General features: G+C 43.2%; 2 protein-coding genes across 8 annotated transcripts in view; one reads left to right on the plus strand and one right to left on the minus strand.

Moving 5' to 3' along the window:
- psme4a (proteasome activator subunit 4a) overlaps positions 1-20,021 on the minus strand; it is a 35,519-nt gene extending 15,498 nt beyond the window's left edge. The window contains exons 1-27 of one of the 2 annotated variants that reach the window (XM_048269208.1): positions 19,525-20,021; positions 17,421-17,561; positions 17,037-17,153; positions 16,163-16,219; positions 14,896-14,940; positions 12,892-13,041; positions 12,458-12,521; positions 12,238-12,312; positions 11,723-11,845; positions 11,471-11,563; positions 9,672-9,937; positions 8,987-9,173; positions 8,539-8,628; positions 8,363-8,427; positions 7,943-8,093; positions 7,616-7,714; positions 7,219-7,288; positions 6,910-6,977; positions 6,315-6,530; positions 4,351-4,508; positions 3,388-3,483; positions 3,099-3,154; positions 2,903-2,959; positions 2,395-2,450; positions 2,174-2,272; positions 1,918-1,980; positions 1,621-1,716 (exon numbers count right to left, since the gene is read on the minus strand). In XM_048269208.1, the coding sequence (XP_048125165.1) occupies positions 1,621-1,716; positions 1,918-1,980; positions 2,174-2,272; positions 2,395-2,450; positions 2,903-2,959; positions 3,099-3,154; positions 3,388-3,483; positions 4,351-4,508; positions 6,315-6,530; positions 6,910-6,977; positions 7,219-7,288; positions 7,616-7,714; positions 7,943-8,093; positions 8,363-8,427; positions 8,539-8,628; positions 8,987-9,173; positions 9,672-9,937; positions 11,471-11,563; positions 11,723-11,845; positions 12,238-12,312; positions 12,458-12,521; positions 12,892-13,041; positions 14,896-14,940; positions 16,163-16,219; positions 17,037-17,153; positions 17,421-17,561; positions 19,525-19,721 (2,955 nt within the window). In that variant the 5' untranslated portion in view covers positions 19,722-20,021. The remainder of the gene's footprint in view (positions 1-1,620; positions 1,717-1,917; positions 1,981-2,173; positions 2,273-2,394; positions 2,451-2,902; positions 2,960-3,098; positions 3,155-3,387; positions 3,484-4,350; positions 4,509-6,314; positions 6,531-6,909; positions 6,978-7,218; positions 7,289-7,615; positions 7,715-7,942; positions 8,094-8,362; positions 8,428-8,538; positions 8,629-8,986; positions 9,174-9,671; positions 9,938-11,470; positions 11,564-11,722; positions 11,846-12,237; positions 12,313-12,457; positions 12,522-12,891; positions 13,042-14,895; positions 14,941-16,162; positions 16,220-17,036; positions 17,154-17,420; positions 17,562-19,524) is intronic. The other variant, XM_048269209.1, reaches the window with a different exon arrangement.
- Positions 20,022-24,594: 4,573 nt separating this feature from the next.
- wdr27 (WD repeat domain 27) overlaps positions 24,595-27,670 on the plus strand; it is a 54,996-nt gene continuing 51,920 nt past the window's right edge. For 5 of the 6 annotated variants that reach the window (XM_048270534.1, XM_048270535.1, XM_048270538.1 and 2 more), the window contains exons 1-8: positions 24,595-25,317; positions 25,411-25,555; positions 25,911-26,035; positions 26,152-26,265; positions 26,386-26,437; positions 26,580-26,650; positions 26,765-26,891; positions 27,080-27,170. In XM_048270534.1, the coding sequence (XP_048126491.1) occupies positions 25,150-25,317; positions 25,411-25,555; positions 25,911-26,035; positions 26,152-26,265; positions 26,386-26,437; positions 26,580-26,650; positions 26,765-26,891; positions 27,080-27,170 (893 nt within the window). In that variant the 5' untranslated portion in view covers positions 24,595-25,149. Of the gene's footprint in view, positions 25,318-25,385; positions 25,556-25,910; positions 26,036-26,151; positions 26,266-26,385; positions 26,438-26,579; positions 26,651-26,764; positions 26,892-27,079; positions 27,171-27,670 lie in introns of all 6 variants that reach the window. The other variant, XM_048270536.1, reaches the window with a different exon arrangement.

Raw genomic sequence — 27,670 nt, forward strand, 5'->3', positions numbered from 1 at the left:
TGATAGGCCTAAAGCTGATATGCTCTGCAGGGATGTGTTGCCATTTGTAATTAGGATTAGCAATGTTGCATATGCTGCAACGCAAACACAGCTTATCTCTCTTTGGGCGTCAGCCAAAGCAGACTGAGAGGTGAATTGTGTGTGTGAGTGAGTATTTATACATTTGTAAGTATGTGTGTGTGTATGTTTTTAATGATCTGCTGTTAGCCACTGATTCTGGAGATTCTGCTATTCTGATCCTCCTTGATCTCACCGCTGCTTTTGATACTGTTGATCATAATATTTTACTCTCCCGTCTAGAGCACTGTGTTGCTATCAGAGGCACTGCTCTTGAATGGTTTAAATCCTACCTAGCCGACAGAAGTTTCTCTGTCTGCCTGGATGGATCTGTATCCCCCTCTGTGCCTCTTCCTTGTGGTGTTCCTCAAGGGTCTATTCTGGGGCCTATACTGTTCTCATTATACATGCTCCCCTTGGGATCCACCCTTAGAAAATATCTCCTTCCACTGCTATGAGGATGACACACAGATCTACATGCCCCTGAAACATAATGACCCCCCAATCTTTTAAACTTTTATTAGCTTGTCTAGAGGACATCAAAGCCTGAATGGCTTTACATTTTTTAAATTTTAATGAAAATAAAACTGAGGTCATAGTCTTTCGGCCCAGTGCTGCTTGTGACACACAAGGTGACTTAGGGCCCCTTGAGCCATTTGCTAAAGATACTGTAAAAAACCTTGGTGTAATGTTAGACTGTAATTTTAAAATGGAGAAACACATAAACACAGTAGTAAGATCTAGCTTCTTCCAGTTAAGGCTTTTATCCAAGGTTAAGCCTTTCTTATCCCTCAAAAACTTTGAGATGGCTATTCATGCTTTTATTTCTTCCCGCCTAGATTACTGCAACGCCCTATATGTGGGCATTAGCTGTTCCTCTTTATCCCGCCTTCAACTTGTTCAGAACGCTGCAGCCCGCCTTCTAACCAAAACACGAAGGTGTGAGCATATTACACCAGTGCTTGCAGCCCTTCACTGGCTTTCTGTCCGTTTTAGAATACATGTTCTTTTATTTGTTTTTAAATCTTGATCATGATCTGGCCCCACTGTACATAGCAGATCTCCTGAAGGTGCAGACATCCTCTAGAGCTTCTAGGTCTGCTGACCAACTCCGGCTGGTTGTGCCTCGTTCTAGGCTAAAGAGCAGAGGGGACCGGGCTTTTGCGGTGATTGCACCAAAGCTCTGGAACGAGCTGCCCCAACATATACGCCTGGCTCTCTCCTTGAGTGTTTTAAAATCTCACCTAAAAACCCATTTTTATGCCCTGGCGTTTAACACAGTCTGATTGTCTTAAGTATTTATTTGTTTGTTTGCCTGTAAATATTGTTATCTTCACTTTTTGTTGTCTTTTTTGTTGTCTACCAAGTCATACTAATTTGCCTGTCCAGCACTTTGGTCAGCTGTTGTTGTTTTTTAAAGTGCTTTATAAATAAACGTGACTTGACTTGACTATGTGTTTGTGTCTCTCTCTCTGTGTGTGTGTGTGTGTGTGTGTGTGTGTGTGTGTGTGTGTGTGTGTGTGTGTGTGTGTGTGTGTGTGTGTGTGTGTGTGTGTCTCTCACCTGGCTGTAGGTGCTGGTAGACAGCCTCAGGAGATCTCGGAGCAGGTCCTGATGTACACTCCTGTACTCACAGCCCTCCACTGTCAGGTTGCGCAACTGATAAAAAACATGACACACATTTTACACCACTCCCCCCACTTTTGTGTCATTAAACACAATACAGCGTCTGCATGCATAGTCACGGCCTATGCCATCTAGACGTAGTCCACGAAGAAAAAAACATTGAGCTACAGTAAGTGAAGTAAACAGTGCATTTGCACTGCTGTCAGTCAAGTCAACACAAAGCACGGCTCTTACCTCGTGCTGCAGCATGACCCTGTCGATGAGCAGAGCACGGATGTGCTGCTTGCTGCCATGGAGCTGAAGGAATGAGGAAGAAAGATGGAGAGATGAGCGGTAAATAAAGAGATGGATAGAGAGGACAAGGAAAACGAGAGACAGTGACAAGAGAAAAGGGAATGAGCAAATACACCTGAAGCCCTTTAAGACCATCAATGAGCTTATCTTTAGTTGCATCCATGAAGATGGCTATTCAAGCATAAAGGTTGCCTACCCGATTCTCCATGGATTTCTTAACCAGTGTGAAGCTCTTCCAGCGCGAGTCAAACTCATGCTTGTGTGTGCCTTTGAACTGCAGCAGGTCACTGATGATCTGTACAACACAACACAAGGAAACCACAGTGTTATTGAGGCTTCACTCTTCATGGACTCCGCAGACTGTGCTGAAAGCTTGCGCGGAGGTGAAAGCTTGCACAAGCTCCCCCGATGACCCACCTTGATGATGGCAAACAGGGATTTGGTGTCATCTTCTGAGTGCTCAAGGATGTGCTCTAATAAAGCAGGAAGAGGAGAGGGGAGATTTTGAGGTCAGCTAGGTCAAATATCAAAACCATGTGCTATCTCTCTCCTGAAGTCACATGCGTGGGAACTGTCACTGGAGAAGCTCAAGAGCTATGTTTAGCTATCTCTGAAATAGATTTTGAATGTCTACAGATTTATGCAGGGTTGTAAAGTTGCTGCATTTACCATCTTCTTCAACAAATCATTTCATTATAAACCCCATTCAACCAGTTCTGGACTGCCTGCCTTTCTACCGCACTGCAACTGTCAGAACATACAGTAGTCTCTAGAATATATAACCACAAACAGGTGGGAAATTGTATGGTGTGTTGTATTGTATCGGTGGTGTGTATGTGTGTGTGTGTGTGTGTGTGTACTGTGTAATATATATATGTGTGTGTGTGAGTGTGAGTGTGTTTGATACATGAGAATGAGAACTCACTCAGCAACTGCTTCATGACTCTGCAGATGACCTCCCTGTAGTTCTCTCTGGACATGTCTGTAATGAGGAGAAGACAGATGCAGAGATTACAGTATTGCTGGCTATGTCCAATTTGTCAGAGCTGTATTTTAAAGTGTCTGTATGTGTGTGTGTGCGCAAGAAAGATACACAAGGCGAGCCTGGAAGAGACACACACCATAGACCACTCCTGTGTACAACCTGGTTTCGTCTAGATCCACCATGCTGTGAACCCTGCAGGGACAGAGAGAACAGGCCATGTGAATAATGAGAGGCACAAACCAGCAGCAGGATTTGTTAGATTATTCCTGCATGGTTTAGCAAATGCAACTTCCTCCAAAACCGACCTTAATCTCTCTACGTGCAGTACTTATCACATTTTATTCCTGATTACTGAGAGAGAGAGAGAGAGAGAGAGAGAGAGAGAAATATCTGCTATAGCCGGAAAACGTGAGTAGAACACTCACAGCTCAGGTACCGGCTCTCCAACCAAGGGGGGCAGGATGCCTCCGGCTCCGAGGAGACAGTGCTGCACAATGGACAGACTCTGCAGGACATCGTCCCTGCGGAGGACAAACACAAACATGAACTCCCCAATCATCCAATTACAGGACCACAGGCCAGACAGCACAGTGTCACTCACCACGCAGGCGATAGGAGGAGGGCGAAACAGAGCAAACATGGGCTTTTTCCCCTCATTAAAAAAAGGAACATTGGGCGCAGCCTTTGCTCACATCATTACCAGTGCTTTTGAGTGTAGTGGTTTTATGAGAGTACACTGTAATGTGTTCCACTGGGGGGTGAAATAGCACTTTGTCTCATCAAGACCTCTAAAATGTGCTGATTTGCTCTCTCTGCGGCCCTCTGCTGTTTGTTTGTTTATAGTCGAGCGAATATGGAGAGGGAGAATTTTAAGTGTGTTTACTCATATAAAAACAGATCAGCGTTTGTGGGCGGCATTTGTTTGCAAGTGCACACGGTCACTGAACATTGAAAGGACAAAGCTTCATTCAACTCCCCTCCAGGCTCCAGAAATGTTGATTATGTCTTGACTGCCCATACAGATTTGGGCAAGAAGTCTTAGCTGGTGAATGTTACTGATGGTAGCATAGAAGCAAGGTGCTTGCCCTCTGAACAAACAATTCCAAACTTCCTCCAGACCTTTTCCACACTGATTACCCTATGTGTTCTTTAAGGATGTTACTTTAGGTAGTTTGGTAAAATAAGTGTGTATTTTTTGTCGGGATTTTGAGCTTCAGTATTATTTTCACATGATGAGCTTTTTTTTGAGCAAAACTTCCAGACGTTCATCAGCATTTCCATACTACTTTCTATACTTTTCCAGGTTGGGAAAACAGCATTTTATGATTCTGTACTTTCCAGCCTCGCGCTAGCCCCCTGTGGATATGAGCAACTTGTGTCCAGCTGACCTGTTCATGTCCTGCTCTCCCTGGGCATAGCTCTCCAGGCGCTGGAGCTCAGGCTTCAGCAGAAGGTCCAACACCTCGAACACAAAGGCCGTCTCCTTCGCATTGGGCACGTGCCACTTGATGTCTAGGTTCCACAGGTCACCCGGACGACCCCAGTCCTGCACAGCAAAATTGAGAAGTGAGAATTACTAAAAGACCTAAAAGTCCAGACATTACATTAGTCGGGCTTTTTTGGAAAATTGAGGTGGGTAAGAAACATTGTAATGATCTACAGTTAGGAACAACTAACTTTATATCGTGATAACAGCATATCTTTCACACAAATTGTATAGAGTTCTTCATACATAAGTCTGGCAGACTGTATTGTACAACCATTTCATTTTGTTTGATAAATAATAATAATAATAATAATAATAATAATAATAATACCGTAATTTCCCAACTATTAGTCACGGCTTAATACATTGATTTTGCAAAAATTCTTCAGCAATAAGGTTAATACACGGGGGCAGTTAATATGGTATTAATATGGCTTTGTTTCTTTTTACTTGCATAAAACACTGTCCTGTGGCTTATATACAATGCGGCTAAACACAGGAAATGAATGTACTATTTTATTTAAAAAGCACCTTTCATGTCACCCAAAGTCACTTCACAAATGTAAACATACAAATACAATTAATAAAACATAACATATTTACAACCAATACAATAAAACCATGTCACAGTAAATAAGCTAGCTAAAAGACAGTGCTTGATGTAATGGGGAAGGGAATTCCAGAGCTTAGGGGCAGTGTGGCTGAATGCGCTTTCTCCCATGGTGCTCTGGTTCATGTTTAGTATTGTGAGTAGACCTGCTGAGGAGGATCGCAGTGAGCGGTCTTGGGTGTAATTCTACAGCAGGTCAGCGAGGTAAGTGGCCGCATGATTATGTAGGGACTTCTATGTGAGCACCAGTAGGATTTTAAATTGGATTCTGTATGCAACAGGAAGCCAACAAAGTTGGATGAGCACAGTTGTTATATGACTTGTGGATTTGGAGCACGTTTTTAATTCATTGGAGCTGGTGGAGTAGCTTATTTTGGGATGCCAGAGAAGATGGAGTTGCAATAGTCGAAGCGGGATGTAGCATAAACATTGCCGAAGACTTGTGCACTGTGCTAAGTGAGGGCTGGGCATTGTCTTGCAATGTAGGTGCAGAAAGGCACAGTGAGAAACACTGTTGATGTGTGCATTGAAGGAGAGCATACTGTCTACACACACTTTAATCTTAAATCATTCTATCTAGTCTGAAATACAACGTCAGAGTGATTTCAGATGGCCTCAACTGACGGCCAGTTCCGAGAAGCTGCTGCTTGCTGGTGCTGTATCACTTTACAGTATCTCCCTCACAGCTATGCAGAGAAACAAATCCTCCTTCTCCTCCCCTCTCCTCCTGCTCTCTCCCTCCCTGCTGGAGAGAGACCTAATAGGATAAGGGGCATGGCCAGGTCAACTTGTCCAGGGTTAGTGTGTGTGTGTGTGTGTGTGTGTGTGTGTGTGTGTTTTGAGGTGTGAGCTGAGGACAGACACACAGACGCTGGTTTCGTAACTGTCTGTATTAACAAAGACAGAGGCTGTCTAGGCCACAACCTGCCCTCCGGAAGGCCAACAGTGACAAATGTGCCACCAGGTGTCTCCAGTTGGTATTTCGAGGCGTCATGACACCTTTACAAGCAATCATATGTGTGATGTGTGTGTAATCCAAGTGTGTAGCCATCAGTGTTCACACCGTGTATGTAGGACAAATGTGCCAGCTCTGTAGAGTTTAAGTAGGCTGCTTTGGTTGAGGAGACTATACTCTGAAGTTGTTATATGAAGAGTAAAGTCACTAAGACACACTTCAGTCCCACCAAAAAAAATAGATTCGTTAACCACTGCTCTGGACGAAACTCTTTCGCTGCCTCGGGCCCGTCAGCACTCACCTTGATGGGCAGGTACTCGGAGAGCGGCTTGCAGAACCCTCCGGGGATGCTGCAGTACTCCTTGGGGTAGATGAGCGAGCTGGCGCGGAGGCAGTGGTACAGCAGGTTGCAGGCCAGGCCGTAGCCCTGCTTGGACTTGAGGTGCAGCGTCTGCTGCAGGGCCTGCACCAGCTGGGCACTGTAGGGCAGCAGCTTGTCCCCATCCATACGAGTCACCTACACACACACACACACACACACACACACACGCACACACACACACGCACACACACGCACACACACGCGGTTTATGTATCAGCCAACTGAGACTGTTTAGGCGAGTCTTAAGTGTAGTGTATGATTCTAGTCCCTGTACATGGGAACCACAGTCAGCTCAATTCACCTCCATTTACAATTCCAGTCAATTAACACAGTGCTCCATGAGCATGGAACGGAGCGGTACAATTTGATAGGCTGTTATCAACAACTTTTTGCAAAACTGAAATACAAACTGCATCTTTAATACGTATTAATGTGGAGGAAGAAGGAGTGTTACAAGAAGAGAATATGTGGGGAACAGGGTGAGGGGGGTTTGGCTCAGCCTGGTCTTCCTCACCTCAGACAGGAGCTGAATGTTCCACAGCAGCTCTTTATCCAGCTCCTCCTCATTTTTCACCTCCTCATCTGGACACACACACACACACACACACACACACACACGGCATGTTAGAGCATCTGCTTCTGTCTAGGTCTCCCTGTCTTGCATGTGTGAACACACACACTTATTTCTCTCATGCCAGCATACAGCACAGACACACACACGCAGAAGGCCCAGCATGGCCCAGTCTGGTGTCACACATACACATACACACACACACACACACACACACACACACAATACCCAGTGGTAGTTAAGCCTACTTACTGGCTGTGATCTGGGTTATGGCATTACAGCAGTGTGGCACAAAGAGCTTGAGAGATTCCTCTGGGTGACACTGGGGGGGAATTACAGGGAGGAGGGAGGGGCGAGAACAAGAGAGGTCAGCTGGGAATCTCCATTTACTCAGTACCATAAGACGAGATCTGTTCTCACAACAGGCACAGATTCATAACCTAATATTACATCTTAACTACATATATACCACTTTTCAGATTTCAGCTGACATCAATTCGGAAATATCACTTACATGGCATAACTACAATTCTATTTACTTTCAGACTAGAAACTTAAACTCCTTAATGCAACCAGGTGCAGATAAAAGTCAAGATATTTAAACAGAGGTGTTTTTTTTTGTTTGTCTGTGTCCACTATTCCGTCTCACCTTGGTAGCAGCTCTACACATGTCGGACACCATCCTCCCCGACACGTGAGTCTCAAAGATGTTGGTCGTGGCAAAGTTGAAGACCTTCTCTAGAGCCACCTACAATAAACAGGGCCGAGTGAATGACTCTCTGAGAGTGCTTCATGACAACTGCACCTTCTGGAAAACAACTGCTTCTAGGTACAGATGAATTCAGCAGAGAAACCAAATTGATCTGGGCGATGTATTGTGTAAGTGTGGATTTGTATTTGTGTGTTTATGTGTGTGTGTGTGTGTGTGTGTGTGAGTGAGTGAGTGAGTGAGTGAGTGAGTGAGTGAGTGTCAGACCTGGAAGATCTCCATGGAGCACTGTGTGAGGACGGTGCTGAAGGTGGAGGAGAGGCCCAGCTCCACCAGACTCTCCAGATGAGTCATCTTCTCAGTCTCCATCTCCTCTCGCGTGAGATCCGGAGAACTGCTGTCAATTAGGGCAAAACATCTACACACCACACACACACTTAGTTTAACAGGGGTATTCACTTTAGTAAACAGTAATTTTCTGTGTATTACTGTAGCCGCATTGTGTATAAACCAAAGGACAGTGATTTTGGAAAAAAAAAACCTATTAATACCATATTACCTGCCCCTGTGTATTAACTTCATAGCTGAAGATATTTTGCAAAATCAATGTATAAACCTCAGCTAATAGCTGGGGAATTACAGGCATGCATTACTATGGAATCAGTGGTTAATTCAGCTTGTCTGCACCTGTCCATGAACTGCAGGACGAAGTCTTCAAACTCAGCAGATGCTGAGCACATCTCCCGCTCCACCTACCCAAGAGACAAGGCAAGGGGAAGAGGACATAGTAAGACCCGATGACAGAAACAGAAGGCAAAGAACCATAGGATCAGCATCCTTTATGTAAGGTAAGGCTGTTTCACCTGTGTAAGGTCATCTCGTTCATGTACAGCAGAGGAGCAGTCCACCAAAGGCACAAGCGTAGCAAATGTGGCTATGAACTGGAATGTTACCTGCAGACAGAGGATAGCAACCTTAACAACTCTACAGAATCTAACCTCTTGGTCAAATCAAAATATAGTATGAAGCCGTAGGCTAAGGCAAAATGTGACTGTCCTGTAGGCTATGCATGAGGCATCCAGTCTTAAGGAATTCCGAGGTACACCGATCAAGTACAAGTTAAAAATCCTTTATTCTAAGGGATACGCCTACGTGGTTCGACTCATCAGAGCCCTTTCCCCTCTTTTCATAGTATGAAGCCAACACGTTCAGCAGTTTATTTATTCTTGGGATGAATCTGGCCAGTGCACATGTGTGCATGTATCATAAGTTATACAGTCTAGCGAGTTGCAAGCGGTGGCGATTACCCACCATGCACTTGCTGAAGTCGTTGGGGTCGACACCCGGTAGGGCCCTCATAAGCAGGGGAAGCATGTGAGTGGGCCCCTCAGGGAAGCGGCCACCACCGGACACCAGGCTGCGCGCCACGCCGATCATGCAGCTGAGGGTAGCCGTCAGCTGGTGTGGCTCGATCAGCGTCTCCATGGCCGGGTAAGTCCTGCAAAGGGCAGCGGAGGGATCAGGGGCTTTTTCACTTTTTCTGTTTAAAACTAGAAGCTCCTATTCCGCAGCAAAAGACCCATGGAAATTCCTCTATGCTTAGGAAAAGTCGTATATTTCCCTGTACCCACATAACTGGGTACTCCTTAATATTTATCCATGTAAAGTAATTAATTTCAGAGCTTATTAATCACAATTGTCTCTGAGGTTCAGAAACTCCAGGGGGCCTTAATATGCTTAGCCGGTTCAGCTACAGCAAGAACTGTTACTGTGCAACAGTGGACTAGATCTCCCAGTGGAGTACAAGGCAGCCCTGAAAATAGATATACACACTCATTCACTGACTCATCAACAGGAAGATACACCCACAAACACACACAGGAAACTTGACTTCTATACACAGACGAAACTAGACGAATCTATACACAGACTCATGCATACACTTACTTACTTTCTCTCTCACACCACACACACACACACACCTCTCTCGACTCACTTTTCTAGTACAGGCGGGATGACGAGCTCGGGCCTCATGAGAGCGAGGTTCTGCAGCGCCTGGGCGGCGTCCAGACTGCCCGTCTTGCTGAACATGGCCAGCAGCACGGGCTGCTTCATGCTCTCCACAAAGTCGTCGATGTCCTGCTCACTGAGCCGGTGGCTCTCAGGCACGGGCGACAGCCACGTGGGGCTCCGGTGGCGCTCGCGGTGGAGACGCCGGACCACACATGCTGGCAACCGCTGCAGCAGCTTCATCAACTTCATCTGGTGTGTGGGGGGGGTTAACACACACACACACACACACAGCATCATCACAGACTGAAGGAGTGACATTAAGACCTTATTAAATATTTTCCTCTGAGGTGACTATTTAAAAGCAGTGAAAACCCACCCCAGGAACCTACTGTCTATAGAGTGGTAACTTTAATTAATGTTGAATTCAATTAAACTAATAATCTTATAAGGCTACCTTATGCAATAAGTAGCCACTTTTTGAGGGGTAGTTTCTGACCAGCTACTTTTGGAATACGTTTTGATGGCAAAGATGTATTTAATACACTAGCCATCTAGGCTATGCACCATGTAGTAAAAAAAGCTTCCAGCAAAAATTATGTTTATTTACATAAGTATTTACTGCATCTGCACTGTGACACACCAACGCCCATGGATCTATAAGCCATGAGCCCAAAGGGAAAAGGGACGGCAAACTGTATAATACAACAAACTTTCAGCTGTCCAGGCTTCGACTTAAAGTACCCAAAACCTTCCATCCTCCAATTCAGAGGGGGCTGTTTGCAATGCCTGCCAGTCCCAGCTGGTTGTAACTAGTAGCTAACTGACAGCCAGGAAGTGTGACTTACTGTGCCAGGCACACAATGGAGACATTTAACAGTCATCTATGTACCAGGTTGGCACGTAGGCGGATAAGGTATGCTTTACTGCCGCCATGCCACTCTGTAAAGGCCAACGTCCTATTAATAGGACAATGACTTGGGTAATGGAGGCACGATAGCACGATACCCTCACTAGTGAAATTACCCCTGATTCAATTAAATCAATGTCCATCAAGTCAAACACATTCTAGATAACCTCATCCTCTTTCCCAAGTCTGGCAAAATCTAAATAGAAGGCTTGCATTTGTGAAACAATCTGATAATCACCACCGAAATCCACTAAAGTTCAACCTCTGCCTGTCTATCGGCGATGGTGCCAGCCAGCCTTTCATGAATGGAAGTCTCTGGAAAATGATAGGCATGTGCCACTGAAAAACAAGAGCAACCTTTGGCAATGTGGCATGGGGATATTTTTGAGACAAAGACACAGAATGTAACCACACACCGCATACCAACCATCTTTCATCACTCTAGCAAGAGACAGACAGTTTCGGGGACATGGGGTTACAGAAAATCATGGGACCACACAGGACCAGAAGGGAACATGAAGTACAGTCCTACATTCATGCATTATTCCATTTAATATTTCATTCCCCCCAGGTGTATTGGCTGATACCCTAAAGAGATAATACACTGATTGGGAATACTCTCAAACCTAGGTTTGCCTGACTAAAAGACCGGGGCTGTTTTAGTGTCAGATGACTTCAATACTTCACTCGCGACTGTTTGACCCAGTTGCCCTGACTTAGTTAAGTGTCTTTGCCAGCGACAGTGCATGTGAGAAATGAAAGGTCAGACTGCTCTTCATGCATTCCGACCCCCTGGCGGTGAAAGTGCTGATGGTATGTGTGTGTGTGTGTGAGTTTGGGGGGGGGGGTCTGGGTTAAGTGGAGAGGTGACTCACCAGCCAGCGCCCATGGTTGGAAGGGTGGAGGAAGGAGCTGATGCTGTTGAAGAGGCCGGTCAGCTGAGTTTGGGCCTGTTTGCTGGGCCCTCCCTGTCAGACACACAGACCCAGACAAACACTGTCACCAGTCTGACATCATAAGACTAATATACTGTACTAATACTAATTATAATGTATATTATGGCACTAAGCATGGGTATTATTTTCTTTAAAATGTTTCATGGACATTTTGTTACAAACAGTGCTGACCAGAAGAGCTGCGATCCAGATGACCACATGACTGATGTCATAAGCATTAGTCACATATCTGGACACCAGCATCTGACTGCTGCCCACAGGAAGGTTCAAGCTTCGCAGGATCCTGGTGAAGATCTGTGAGTGGAAGAAATAGTTCAGGTGAATAATTGTGCATCTATTACAAATCTGGGGATGGCTTAAGAATACATCCAAGCAAACCAATAATCTGAATGGTGTTAATTGGAAACACTAACAAGTCAAATAATTAGTGAAAGCAGAACTGTTTTATTAACGTGGGAGGAATCCTTTGCATGCGTCAGCATGCCAGTGTGTTACAGGAGAACACTGTTGACAAACCTCCCTTTGGAGTGTTCAAATATCAATGCATATTGCGACACTGGCAACACTCGGGTAGCTCACAGAGGGAAAATAAACAGGGAGGGGAAGAGAGGGAGAGAAAGGGAGAGAGAAAGAGAGGGAGAGAGAGAGAGAGAGAGAAGAGGCCATGTGAATAAAAACAACCTCACCTTAGGTATATGAGGATCCCAGTCTATGTAGCCTATGTTGTCAGTGGCTAGTCGAGCAAAAAGGCTGACAAGACTCTAATAACAAAAACACAAAAACAAAACAATGCTTGAAAATCACTCAATGTGTCTTTCAATTGAAAAAGGCATATGGTCTGATAAAGTCCCCTTTTGCCCACCGCAGTGGGCTATGTAGTAATTTGGAGAAATGTTTCAAACCTACCACTTCCCAACTTGGAAGGTTTTGCACGGACACCCACAGACCCATGAGCTCGTCAAACCACAGCCTGCAGAAAAAAAAAAAAAAAGAGAAAACAAGAGTCATTAACACAGTCACTGGCATCCTGTCCTCGACTCAGAAATAACAGGCATGCTTCAAGAACAACATCAATGCAATCGTCGATGCAGGTTTATTTTAGGAAACTCCAGGCCAGCTGGAGAGCCCTTGAGTGATGGTGTGCGAGAGGTATGGGTCCCTGTTGAGCGTGGGTGGATTTATTAGGGAGCAGGGACTTTAATGAATGATGTGGTACTGACCTAGGAGAAAGTGGTGGAGATGTGCGAGGAGGTGTGTAAGGAGGTATGTGTGTGTGTGTGTGTGTGTGTGTGTGTGTGTGTGTGTGTGTGTGTGTGTGTGTGTGTGTGTGTGTTAAGTACTTGAAGCCTTTCTGGTGGAGCTCAGGGGGCAGTGTGGTGGGCAGGAAGAGCTCGAAGTAGCTGATGGCGCGCTGCATGGTGACGTCAAACGGGCACAGCAGCGGACGCCACTCCTCCAGCATCTCCTTGGTAGCCGACTCAGGGAAGTACCTGCGATGGAGGAGAGAGGGAGGGAGAGAGAGAGAGAATCTAATATTCATCTCATTCTGACTTCATCTTACATGGGTTTCTTTTATCAACTTTAATCTATCTAACCACCTATATATATATTTAATCTATCTAACTACATATATATATATATATATATATATATATATATATATATATATATATATATATATATATATATATATATATATATACACATGTAACAGGGGAGAAATTCCATTTGTGCTTAACTGAATGTCGCTGTGAAATGTAGCCAAATAGCTATGTGTTGATGGTGAGAATTTTCATCTCACATGCGGATGCTGCAGTAGATGAGAGGTTTAAATGGTTTTGTAAAGGGCTTAAAGAGGTCCTTATTCCACATAAGCTCCACTTCAGCTTTTAGCACCTGCAGATGCCCACAGACTCAACCATTTACTACTGTTCCCCTTCATCAATCACACTATTTGTTTAACAAACAGTGCAGCCAAATTGGTGACCCGATTAACCAATTACATTATTGAACAAAACAATCAACTCAACACCGCCATCCTCTTAGATAAGCCTGGTTAAACTACAAAACCATACATATCTGTAATGCCTCTTCAGGAATTTTGGATGTGAAATATGAGTTGATGCAAAAATAATGCAGATTTGGAAAAGACAGACAACATAGAGTATTAATTACAATGCATTAGATCTGGACCTCCTACCACCTCCACCACAGAGCACCACTGACCTTAAAGCTCTACTGCTCCTGGGTTAACAGGAAACTCACACACTCGCCCGAATTAGACGAGAGTTTAATAGGATTATCAGCTAGGAGAAACTGAGAGCTATTCAAGTGTCTTCCCTAAATGGCATCCAGTGCCTCTGACTGTGTCATAACAGACGAATACATGTGTCTTCCCTTTTAACACTGGCTGAACCTGTAGGAGGCTGATTTGCATCTACAAGCTGAAATAGACGGGACATCTATAAATACCAGCACCACAACACAATTCCTAAATCATTATGATGCTTAAACACAATTAGTGATTGTGTGTGACACTTGCAGTGCTTTGTTTCGGTTTCTGCATTACATGATATAACGCATGTAGTAGTGTAGTAATGGTAGCCTAATGGCTTACACACTCACTTTGACCTAGATATGTAGACTTGGCTGTGGCATTTCAGGACACAGGGGCTCTATAGCTGTTTTAAATAACTCAATCAAACTATATCTGACCTATTACAACAGTTTCTGATGCCTCAAATAAAGCTCCAATCTCCTAATGCAGCCAACACTAGATGTAAAATTCACCGTCTCAACAACTTCTCTTCTTTTGGTTGCCTTACAAAAGGCATAAACTCATTTGGACTGAGCTCAGCTCCCTGGAGCAGAGGAGTGTATATTTAAGAGGCAATAAACCAAGTGGAGGAAAGCCATCGTGCACTCAAAACCATTCTGTCTGGCAGTTACAGTGTTTCTACTACGGCTTCCAGTTCATTCTCCTGGAGAGGAAAATGAGGTCTGGATCCCGACACCAACAGTGGAAAAGATAAATATAGCTGGAAGCCTGTGTATGCACCCAAACAGGGCCAAAGAATATATGAATGCCACTGCATATGCACCACAACACAATGGTATAGAACCACACGCACAGTCTTTGGTACTCATGAACAGACAGGATAATTCTAGAATTATGTTGTTATTAACTCTAAAGGACAAAGGGTCAATAGATGCTTTGAGCTGCATAAACATACAGCCCTATCTATGAGAAAGACGAAACAAAAGACACATTGTGATTTTGTGCTTTTGCAGCAAAATCTTAACGGGATCCCAGAGTTATCATCAGACCAAGAAGTGGTACTTACGGCCTGCAGTTCTTCACTAGGACTTTCAGTAATCCGTCCACAGAACTAAAGAAAAGAAAAACACACACAGAAAGACAGTATTTGAAGACAGTCAAGAGCTAGCAAAAAAAGGGAAAAAAAACAGCAACTGTTCCAAATATTGTCAATGATGTAACATAACAATCCCATGATGAGAACTAAAACTATACATACAACCACACACACACACACACACACACACACACAGATGCCGTTAGGACACATGCACAGCCAGATCCTGTGCTGTGGGAAACCCGAGACCATAAAGTGACAAAGGTGAGTGGTATTAAAATACAGGGACAGGTGATGTTTACTGTATGTGAATCAGGCTGTCCTCTAGGCGATGTGATCCCAGGCAATGTGGTCAATGGCCAGTGTGCAATGGTAAGGGTCTCACTGAAATATTCAAAGCAGTAATATATGCTATATCTCCTCTGCAAAAGTGGTTGTTAGAATTGATTCACCTGTAAGTGTGGCTTCATCAGCTTAACATCTGCTTACATCTTTCCTTTTAAAGGGTATTATACAAGTCAGTAGTGGAGGGCATTCATATGACATCAATACCTCAGCAGAAATACCATGGAAACATGGAGAGCAACACTGAGAGTGGCCTAGGCACACACTGGGGCCGTGCACAGTGTGTGTGTGTGTGTGCGCACGTGTGTGAGTGCGCGTGTGTGTGTGTCACGAACCCTGGGTGACCTCTGGTATGAAACAGTGGTAGATAGATAGCATTCATCAAGAGAAAGAGAAAGAGATGAAAATATGCTTTCCAAATGACGACACACTCTTCCACTTTTAGTGAGTGTGTGTGTGTGTGTTTGTTTGTGTGTGTGTGTGTGTGTGCTGGGGGGTGGGGGTCATGTGAAGTGTCTGGGGCCTTACTAAAAGCAAGCTTTCCTCATATGCTGGTATTATTGAAGGCTGGCCACAATGCCAACCAGATGCTAATGGCCAGAGCTGTTAGTGGCAGCGTGATATTTCAAATCCAAGCTGGACAGGCAGTGATATTGCTCTGCATCTATGAAGCGAAGTTACCCTACTTGTTGTTGTTTTTTTTGTTGTTGCTGTTGTTTTTGTTGTTGTTGTTGTTGTGTGTGTTGTAGTGGTGGAGGGTATCAAGTATTACGAGCTGATTCCATTCGCACATGCAGTGAGAAAGGGGGGAAAATAAAATAAAATAAGACAGACAAACAATCGCCTCAGAGAGAGACGATGAACTGTAGCACAGAAGATGTCTCATCCTTACCACCTCTGAGCAAGCTTAACCATTATATGTTTAGAGGTAGAACGTGGCCGCAGAGAACTACATGTGAGAGGAGAGAGAGGGGGGAGGAGAGCAGAAAAAACAAAAGCACACTCAGAACATCAGCTCAGCTTGACAGAATATATTTTCATCAGACTGGATTGTTGACTGTGGGGACATAATAAAAAAAAAGACAGCACGGCCTAAATATCATTACAACCCTCATCTTGAATTGCAATTTCACTCCAACACTTAGCTTTTTCTCATTTTCTCTGAGATGCTCTGGTTGGTAAACAAACAAACAAACAAAAGGGGCCATGGCGCTTTTAATGGCTTGTATCCCACCATGTGAGCTGATGTCCCTCGCTTTGTTGTGACACAATGTTTCCAAAGTGTCATAATGAATGACACTCACTCTACACAGCAGGAGAGGAAGAGAGAGGGGGTTTCCACCGTCATCTATGTATGACGAATGGCTACCAGTGTAATTCTGTCAACAGAGCAGCATTCTAATGATCACTATAGCAACTACTGCACCAAACCCATGACGGGTTTGCAATGCCAATGCCTTGGAAAAGGGGGTGGAGCAGGGTATGACAGCACTGATCAAACTACAGAGGAAAGAGTTTGGAACAAAGGGCTTGCTTCCCAAGATTTATCTTCACATAACAACATCAAACACACTCCACTAGCCTACTTCCTGCAAAGCTCAAATCAGTTTGGTGACTTACGGAACAAATAAAGGTGAGAGGGCCTGAGGGACCAACTTACTTTGTTGTTTATTATTAATGCTACACTCTATTATAGAGTATAAGTTATATATATATTTTTCTTTGAAACTGGCTATCTTCATTAAACATTTTTTTCTTCCGCATACCTGGGAAACCAGTTAAGGCCCAGGTGTTCCGTTTTGGAATAGAGAATCCTCTCATGAAGCTCGTATAAAGGTCTCCATGGCAACTCCAAATCGTATCTTGAGAGCAGGTCTTTCTTTCTGGTGTGGAAGAAAAAAATAAGAAAAAAGATTTGATCACTCCCTACAGCAAAACAGCATCATGTCTGCAACTGGTGCTATGAAAAGGCTGTGACAAAAACAAAACATTTACTTTTTACATAAATTCCCCTAGAATACTTACTAGTTACTTACTTAGTAGTGACACAGGACACAAACCAAACTGAGGTTTTGCATGGGGTTTGGAGACAAACCTTTAGGCTGAAGGGAAGGCAGAGAGCCATGAAGACAAAGAGAGGCCCAACTTACTTGAGCAAGTTGATGAGGAGACGGGCGAAACCCTGCATCATGCTGATCTCCAGCCTGGGAATGGTGACCAGCTCGTACAGCAGCTTGATGAACAGCACATGGTCCTCTTTGCTGAACTTCCTGCCATACAGCCGCAGGTATCTGTGAGAGGGCACAAGTAGCTTATGTGAGGTGGGACGTGACAGGCAAGCATTATTACTTCCTCCGTGGACCATGGGCACTTCCATTCAGTTTGTTTGTCTGTCTGTCTGCAGGATTGTACAAAAAATAAATTTACTAAATGTACAATCCTGCGGTCAAATATTATGGAAGTGGGTGGAGAGAACATGTGCCTAGGAAGATATTATTTATAACTTTTGGAGTGGATCCGCATCAAGGGAATGACCCAGGTTTTTTTTCCTATTTCTTCAATATTGCTAGATATTGGCCTTGGGGGAGGTCTGTACTCCCAGAGTGTCCCTCTAAATTGCATTGTTACACTGTTTGAAATACTAATGTCACTCAATATAAGCAAATAAATAGGCCCTGCTCACATAGCAGCTTTATTATACCACTCGAGATCTTGTGTGCTGCATGCTTATGAGATGCATTTTACATGAAGAAAAAGTTGTTCAAAGGATGTTCAAGACATTTTGCATTAGATGAACAGGCAACAATTATTGTGTCTGTAATCATCAGGGTAAGTGTTTATGAGCTAGTCCTAAAACTGAAATCAAGAGGTTATAGACAATGCCTATTGTCAGTGCTAAATGAGTATGCAAGCACAGCATAGTATTCTAATGGATAATTTCCACTTGAGTTACAGATGAGGTGATTTCCTTGCATTGGTACAGATCCCACAAAAGGAGTCAAACCCTCAGGATAACCCTGAGAACTGAGCAGAACAGTGTCACTCAATAACAAAACTGACACTGCCATTAGGCTGCACCCCGGACCAAGAAACTAGGCCAATCTTCCAAGAATTGCCATCTTTAAGCCTCTGATGACATCATGGTCAACATAGAGTCATGGTCAACATTGCAACCATGCACTGGCACAGGGGTAGAGTTGTGACACCACAAAGGCCCTGACTAGCGTTTTTACTTGTTTTTTGGTGTCACTTTCACATCAACATATGATGAAATCCATTTACAAACCATATGACATCAAGCTCATCCACTACAGACTCAGATAACAGTCATAACTGGAGCTAGTCAATGATTGTGTCATAGCCACTGTTGTTTATAGTCTTGCCCAAGATGTTTTGTGGGAGGACCACATGTAGATGGTTGTTTACTTCCAGAAAACTATTTTCTAGAAAGCAGGCACATCCACCATGTGCAACCCTGGGCTATTAAAGGTGCCTGAGGTCTTGCTTTGCCCTTTAGAAAAATTGTGTTAGGTATATTTGGTTCAAACAACAACTGACTTCTTAGAAGGATAGGGTGACAAACATCATTCTTGTGTATCAGTGGCAGTGACACAGCACATTAATGCTTGAGCTTCAGGGCCCCCTGAGGTCTTGGGCCCCTGGGCCTGGGCCCAGTAGGCCCGTTCAGTAATACACCCCTTCAATTTTGACAAGGGACCACAACAACTGAGCTTTTAAAATCTACTTCGACTTCCTCTAGGTCTAGGACATTTACAAAAGTGACAATGGAAAGGATCAATGCATGTCACATCCTGTCATAACACCTCACAAACTCACATTAAAATGTATTCATTATTACATTAAAACTAAGAACCACAACTGTCTTTTTTGTTTACCAAAATCTCAAGCATAGGACTCGTCAACATGACGACCAATACAGTGAATGCAATCGAGCTTGCCTAGCCAGCCATCATTCAGGAAGTGAACCCTGGTAGCTTACAGAAATAACAGTAAGCTTAAGCACTCGTGGAATTAGACTTGCTTATTTTAACCAGGGCGCAGTATTTATACAATTGGCCTGATTTATCCCGCTAAACACACAATCTGCACTTTGTCGCCATCCGAAATGACACAACCAATAGCTAACGGTAGCGAACTGTTAGCTAACCCAAATAACGAAGCACGTCGTAGGCAAAAGTAAAACCAGACTCCCTAGGTAAAAGCAATATAATTCAAGCGTAAGACAATACTCACGTAGCAAGTTTCCTTGTCCAAAACAATACTCCTGGCCATAATTCCCTAAGATACACAGCCCGTCCCAAGTTCTCCTTGATTCTGGCGAGAATCTCGTTTGACTCTCCATCTAATTTGTCCGCATAAGGCAGAAGTTTGTTGTAAACAATGTCTTTTTGAGGGACAAAACCTAATGTGTCAGGCACCTCTTTTTTCATATTACAGTTGCCCCAAACGAAATAATATTAATGATCAGATATATCGATAACTCCCAAGCCACACTCGAAATTAAATTTGTGCGATAGGTTAATGAGGGCCAAAATCAGCCAGCAAAAATACGATCTTCTCGCTATGTCATACTGTTTTCCTTTTCTCGTCTAAGTAAATATATCATATCCCTATATAATTCTATGCTAACACGTTTAAAGCAAAATAATCCTGAGAAGGACTTTTCCCGAAGCGTGTATTTGTATCGACCGTCTTTCTTCTGACCTCCAACACTAAAGCTGTTTGGTATCTTTCACTCAGAGGCTGAGCTGGTACACATGCACATACTACGTCAGATTAGCTGCGCCAAAAGAGAGAAGCGTCAGAATAAAAGTCCTGTTGTTAGCCGACGGTGCCAGAGATTGTTTTTCACAGCCCATGGGTGTTTGTTAGCTACATTTATAAACAAATAATATCACATAGCAGAATTCGATTAAATAGACTATTAAATGAAAACAGCAATACCATACATAACAACATCGATTTACACGATGAATAGACCTAAACTTGTATAAGGGGCCAATTAATAATAGCCAAATAATAATAATAATAATAATAATAATAATAATTACATAATATTTAGCAGACACTTCTTGACCAAAGTGACTTAGGCTACATATGTCAGCTATATTACAAGGGATCACATTGTCCCCGGAGCAACTTGGGGTTAAGTGCCTTGCTCAAGGGCACAGCGGTGGAAGGCGGGAATTGAACCGACAACTTTCAGGCTAGCCTATATATCATATGGGTCATATATCATAGCCTACTTCATATAGTACACATAACACAAAAGTTCTATGCAAATAATGATTAGGCTACATTTAAACCTTTCTTGGACATGGCTATAGGCTAATATTTCATCATGTACAGTACATTTTTTAAAAAATATGCGTGTGAGTGTGTGCGTGCCTTTGTGTATGCATGTGCGTGCATATGTAACAGTGATGATTTAGTTTCTTCCACTTGCACTCATTTTTGAGTTGTTTTCTTACATACTGGTAATAGCTATGTCAAACAGTTGGTTGAGTACTGGCCTCTAGTGGTCATACACATAAAACTGCATGGCTTTCCTCATAGTTGGAGGATTAGAGCCAGCGGTAAATTGTGTGTAAACAGAACTCCCACATAATTAGATTAGAATTCATTACTAAACGTTCTAAATCAACACCAATGGTCTCGAGGTGTTATGCACTTCCTTTGCCAATGTAACCTGTGTATTTTGTGTAGTCACGTGTGGATAGCTAATATTTCTTCTCCCTGCTCTCATATAAGCATACTGTGTTAAAATCCATGCTGCTGCCTTGTTACGGAATCCCAAAGTGTTATCTCTCATGCCAGGTACATGTTATAGAATTTGTTAGTACAGTATATCTGTATTGCATTTTTACTCTATTCATAAATACTAGATAGTTGGAGGATTAGAGCCAGCGCATACTGTGTTAAAATCCATGCTGCTGCCTTGCTACGGAATCCCAAAGTGTTATCTCTCATGCCAGGTCAATAAATGACGAACTGGTCCCACGTCTCCTTGCCATTTCTTGGGAAAACACAATGCAGACAAGGGGTTACACATGCACATGCATGTGTACTGTGTGTCTGTCTTTATGTATGTGTGTGTTTATGTTTGTGTATGTATGCATCCATAGGGGCATATCAAGGAGCCAAGGCGATGCTACAGAGGCTGATCAATGACATCACAGAGTCTATACTACCGGAGTCACAGTGCGGATTTAGAAAGAACAGGAGCACAGTCGACATGGTCTTCACAACCCGGCAACTCCAAGAAAAGTGCAGGGAACAACATAAAGACCTGTTTATGGCGTTTGTGGACCTCTCCAAAGCCTTTGACACTGTGCAGAGAGATCATCTTGTGGGAAGTCCTCCACCGGATTGGATGCCCCACTAAGTTTGTCAACATCCTTCGTCAGTTTCATGATGGAATGACTGCTAGGGTGACAATTGGAGGTCAACAGTCAAGTCCTTTCCCTGTGCGCACAGGGGTAAGGCAGGGGTGTGTACTGGCACCGGTGCTTTTTAACATCTTCCTCATATGTGTCACCCAGCTTCTCCACAAGGATATTGAAGACAACAGGAGTGACAGTAGCATACAGGCTGGATGGTAACCTCTTCAATATCAGGAGGCTGCAGGCAACCACCAAACTGCACAGAGTGAGGATACTTGAGCTGCAGTATGCAGATGACTGCGCTCTCATATCTCACTCTCCACAAGACCTCCAGTCTGTCCTAGATGCAGCAGTGAGGGCATACAGCAGGATGGGTTTGACCATCAACACCGCCAAAACAGTGTAATCTGCCAATGGAGTGCCAACATCCCACCCACACCACCCATCTTCACTATTGCAGATGAGAAACTGTCACTTGTTCCATCATTCAAGTACCTGGGGAGCATTATCTCTGAAGACAATAGGTCCAGAATAGAATCAAACAAGCATCAGCTGCCTTAGGAAGACTCCGGCGGCGGGTTTTTCAGAACAAGAACCTTCATCTCAACACAAAAATCTGCATCTACCAAGCGGTCTGCATCACCACCCTCCTCTACAGCTGTGAAGCCTTGGTTACTTACAGCCGCCACATCAAGTCCCTGGAACACTTCCACATCTGCTGTATGTGAGTGTGTAGCTGATATAACCCCCCATGAACGGAATTCCATGAAACTTGGCATGCATTCAGCGGGTGTCATAATAATCCTACACTTTACATTTTGTGCAGTTTTGACCCTATGAGAGAGAGAGTGGGTGTAAATATGTGTATTTGTGTGTGTGTCTGAGAGAGTGTTTTTGTGTGTGCATACATGCGTGTGCAAAATTGGTGGTTTACATGCACATGTGGCAACATGACAACATGAACCGACAACATGAACTGTGTGTGTGTGTATATATATATAAACTTTATTACAGGCTCTAGGCCCAATAGCAAGACATACAACAAAAAAAAATGAATAGAAACATACACATATAAACATACTCTGATTCATGAGAGTCTTAACAGGCACCCATACCAACGTTTCCATAAATATGATTGATATCTGACCCAAGCTGCACCTAGGGCTTGTGAGCATCATTATATCCTGTATCCAGCATCCTCAGGCAGTCATTATATGCCACCTGAAGTTTGCGCAGGGTCTCCTTTTTGTAGCTGACCCATAATGGGCTGCATACATAGGGGTGCAGTATGCACGGAACAAGCTTATGTGTGTACATGTGTGTCTGTTTGTGTGTGTGTCATGTGTGCCTATGTGTGTGCGTGCATGCATGTTTGTGCGAATATTGGTGGTTCACATGCAGTACACAAGTGGCAACATTAACTGTGCGTGTGTGTATGTGTGTGTTGTAATACCATGAGAGGCTACGCGGCTCTCAGCAGGACAGTTCAGCAGTGCAAGGACACAATGTTAGAATACAACGAAGGTTTTTAATAAAGTTCTTGGGAATTAACAAAAAGGTATGTGCGTTTTATTTGGAGACTGTTTTGCGAGACAGAGACTGAGTTTGCTGCTGATATTCTGGGGATAGGCTACAACATAGCCAATGTAGGACTTTAGCCTTTTAATATATTTGCTGCATTGGATCAGTCTTTCTATATTAGGTCAGGTGGTTGTTTGGCCTGGAATGTTCACTTGACTATTGTCAGTGCTGTCCTGTGGATCTCCTCTCCCTCTGAAGCCCTGACGTTTCCCATGGTGTCCCATATCTAGCCTCTGAGACTAAAAATCAATTCATCAAATTCCCCTGGAAGGTTTCTCTTTTCAACCAGTATCGCAAAACCCCAGTCTCTTCAAAATCTATCACCAACACTCACTGCCAAATTGCTGTAAGATGCATGAAATTGTCACATCTTTTTAAATTGAATTTAAGAATTTTAAACACCAAAAGTCCTTTAAATTCTAAATACGTTATTCCATCTCTCAGTGCAGTGCATCCCCTTGTGGAGCATAATGGTCAAGGTTAGTCACCCGCTTTAAGCTATTTCACCCATAGTCACTGCAAAATGTACAACAATAACACAAATATTTAAAATAATGCATTACAAATGGTGATAACTGCCAGTTTAACAGTTATTTAATTGCTATTGTAACCACTTAGGCTATAAGCCCCATACCAGCTAGACTACTTCAAACACCATAGGAAGGCTAACCTATGGGTCTGTCTATCCATGACCAAAGAAAAATAACAGCAGAGATGGTTGATAAAGCTTTTCGGTGCAAAATCGATTAGAAAATTTCTCCACCTAGAGGATAATGTATGTAACTACTACTTATATTTGTAACTGCATTCTGATTCAGCCAGATGGAGTTGGTTCAGCAAGTTTCGCGACCCCCTAACCGACGGAATTTGGTTTCGAAATGTTACGAAATGGGCATTGGAAGCAGAGGCAGAAAATGTCTTCATAGGAGGGTATGTCACCACCAAAGGCATTATTATGTCAATGGCAGCCTTTGACTTAAAACCTTTAGAAAAATGTATTTACTTCAGACTGCAAAACATTTCGCGACCCCTCCAATATTTTTGGCGATCCCCCTGGGGGTCCCGACCTTTAGGCTACTGTCCATGGTCCCGACCACAGTTTAAGAACCACTAGCTAATTTACTTGTTCCCACTAGCAGCTCACTTAATGTATTGCAGTTGTTTTTCAAAAGTATTCAGTGAATAAATTACGGGTCATACACACAGTAAATGCCTATTTAGTAGCCTATTGTAACATAAACATGCATTCATCAAGCCTATCGTCAACCAAACATTGGCATGGAATTGATGAATCGTCGCGCTCGCGATATCTCGGTAACCATGGGTAACAACCTCACAAACCGCGTGGTGCTGCCAAACGTCCACGTACAGTCTATGGTCACAACCTTCTTTATACAGTCGCTTAAGTGTCTGTTCTATCTTTGCACTGCATAATGGATATGCCGTGAATGATTGTGGGGGAACGTGACACCTGTCATATCATGTCTGCAAAGAACGAGAGATACGTGGACATTGCTTTGCGGAATTAGTTAACTCATGCTAACTGACTGACTGAGGCCTGTCATCATCGCTATCCAGCTACCGTAGGCGAATTATTTAACGTCAGCTAGCCACTTTACAAGGTTACGTGATATTGTATCGTTGCATATCTGAAACACTCAGCTAAAGTTAACTTGTTGCTATGTAGGCCATAATGTTGCAGCATCCAGGTTAGCCTACTAACTTCAGGGGTGGGGTAGGCCAGGCCAGGCCTACCTTTGACTAAGGTCATTCGTTGTTAACTTGTAAGTGTGGAGTGTTCTGGACATTCTATGCAAACACGCGGTGACCCGTCTGTTATAATACAGTATGCACAGGACGTCATTTGTATTAGCTTTATAGAAGACTTGGAGGCATGGATGGCAGGAAGGGCACTGAAGAAGACGGCGCCATAAGAGAAATATTTTCTATGGCCTGTGATAAACTTTTGACTTATACGCAGCTTGATTGCTGTTCCTCGCATAGTGCTCTTCCATGGCAGGGTAAAAACTTGATGATACACAGCATTACAGATCCTTCCCAGGTACGCAAGCTTGCTCTTTCTGAAAGTCATCAGATTATTTTGACTTTTTTATGTTTTATCCGTCTTAGCTTTCTCTCCTCTGGGTACTGACAGAAACCTTTGCATCTTACTGGTCATCATGGCAATGTATCCGCTATTTCGTTTGGGAAGAACAGAGACCCCCTTATGCTTTGCTCTGCCTCCGAAGATTATGTGATAGCCTGGGATGTTGCACGTTGCTACAGAAAAGCAAGAGAGGGTAATTAGCATCACATTGCTACATCATATCCACTGCCTACCTAGCCTTCATTTGCAGTGTCAAGTTGGTCAGTGATACAGTATGTGGCTGATGCCACATTTATCAAGATAAATGTTTAAGACTAACAAGAAGACATCTTCAAAGATAGTGACAGGCCTACCATTCTAACAGTAAATTCCCACTGAACAGTGCCTTAATGTTGCCCTCTAGTGATACAATTTAAGAACACCTTATGACAGGTCCACTAATGTAGAGAACATGACTGCAGCATGGGAATGGGTTCTGGAAATGGGCAGAACATTTGATTAGGCCTACATTAATTTGTTTGGGTAATTTTACAATATTTTTTTTCAAGGTGCAATTGTCTCAGGTACAGTTATTGGAACACTTCTTGGTAAAGTAGTGCATCTTTCCTTCTGCTCTTTGGATAAGAAGGTATCAGTTTGCGCAGGCTCCAAAATTTATATTCTGAATTCCAAGGTAGGTTATCTATAATTCACTCACCCCAATGAATAAATCCTATTTTCATCAAAAAAGTATATTCAGGATAAATATGTACAGTTATATGTTGCTTTACCCACATCTCACCCACATAGAAGGAAGAAGTCCTTGCTGTGTTAAAGGGCCACCTAGGGCCTGTGACAGCATCAGTGTTTTTCCCATGGGACACAAACATTCTTGTCTCCACTTCAGAAGACAGAACATTTAAGGTTTGTAAGGGCATGTATTACATAGTTTCTTGACTCTGTTGGTAGTCTTAATTCTGATTGCAGTCTTTGTAGTATAGTCATACATCCTTATCATTATCCCTTGACTTTCTGTTGTGCTAGGTCTGGGATTTGGCAAAAGAGGAGATACTTTATCAATCTGCTGTACTCTCAGGTATGTGGTTAGTATAAGCCTGCTTTAAAGCTTCAGGATATTGCTGTATGTTTTGTATTTTTGCATGTGGAGAGACATTAGCATGGATTCAGTATTGTGACATTTTCTAGAATATACACAGTTTTTTTTTTTTTTTTTGCAGGTTGCCCACTGTTAAGTGTTTATGTCACTGAGGACAGTAAGCAACTGATCACTGGATCTTCTGATGGACAGGTGTGGCAAATACACACAGACACAACTGAATGAACACACACTCAGCCATGTTGGACACACACTGCCATTGCGAGTCTGTAATTTTTAACACATGGGCTCTGTGTGTCTGTCAAGGTTTGGCATCACACTGTCCTGGATGATTACAAATGTCGCTTGGTAACGAAACTGGATTTACATAACATAGAACAAAAACAGAGGAGGATTCAGGAGAGCCAAGCACAACAGACAGCAGGGATATCAGGTTTTGGATGGATGCAGTTATCTACCACTTCTGTCATATTTACAGGCCTTTGCCATAAAAATATATTATGGAACATTATGTTTTATGAAACTTTATCCAATTGAGGTTTGACTCTTCTCTACATTATCTTGGGAAGCAATATATCTGTTCTTTGGGAATAAGCACTTACTATGTGTCTCTCTTTCCAGCAACTACAGGGGATGGTGTGATAGTTGAAACAGTAAAGCCAGTTTTGGGAATCTTCACATTTAAGCCTTATTCAAGACACACAGAGGAGAGGTACAAAATCCAGAATAATGTCTCCTCTATTTTGATGGATCCATGGGCAGGGGAGGTGACAGGGATGAAAGTTCAAGGGAAAGTTATGGGGCACTGAGAGTGAATATTGTGTTTATTAAAGCTCTATTAGGCAATTTAATGGATCCATCTCATGTCTTTTCCAGTTGAGTAGCTGTTTATCTATCCATGTGGTCAAGTATTTCCCCCTCCTTTCTTTCTCCTTTTGCTGTCTTTTCTTCCATAGGGAGTGAGTGTTCCAGGGAAATCTAGTGTAAGAAATGACAATATGTAATGTGACTATTCATTCACGGACACACACACATATCGTGCTGTCACAAAGGTTTGGAAATTGCTCCTGCACATACATGTCGCAGACACTAATTAGGTATGGATGTTTCCATAGCAATTGCAGGAAACCTTGTATTAAAGGGCAGTTAAAGCAAGGTTAACAGTCCCAAGCTGTCAAAACAGCAGCTGTTGCCATGGTTTACAAGGACACG

This window comes from Alosa alosa, chromosome 18 (assembly GCF_017589495.1).
Source record: "Alosa alosa isolate M-15738 ecotype Scorff River chromosome 18, AALO_Geno_1.1, whole genome shotgun sequence".
NCBI classification, from domain to species: domain Eukaryota; kingdom Metazoa; phylum Chordata; class Actinopteri; order Clupeiformes; family Clupeidae; genus Alosa; species Alosa alosa.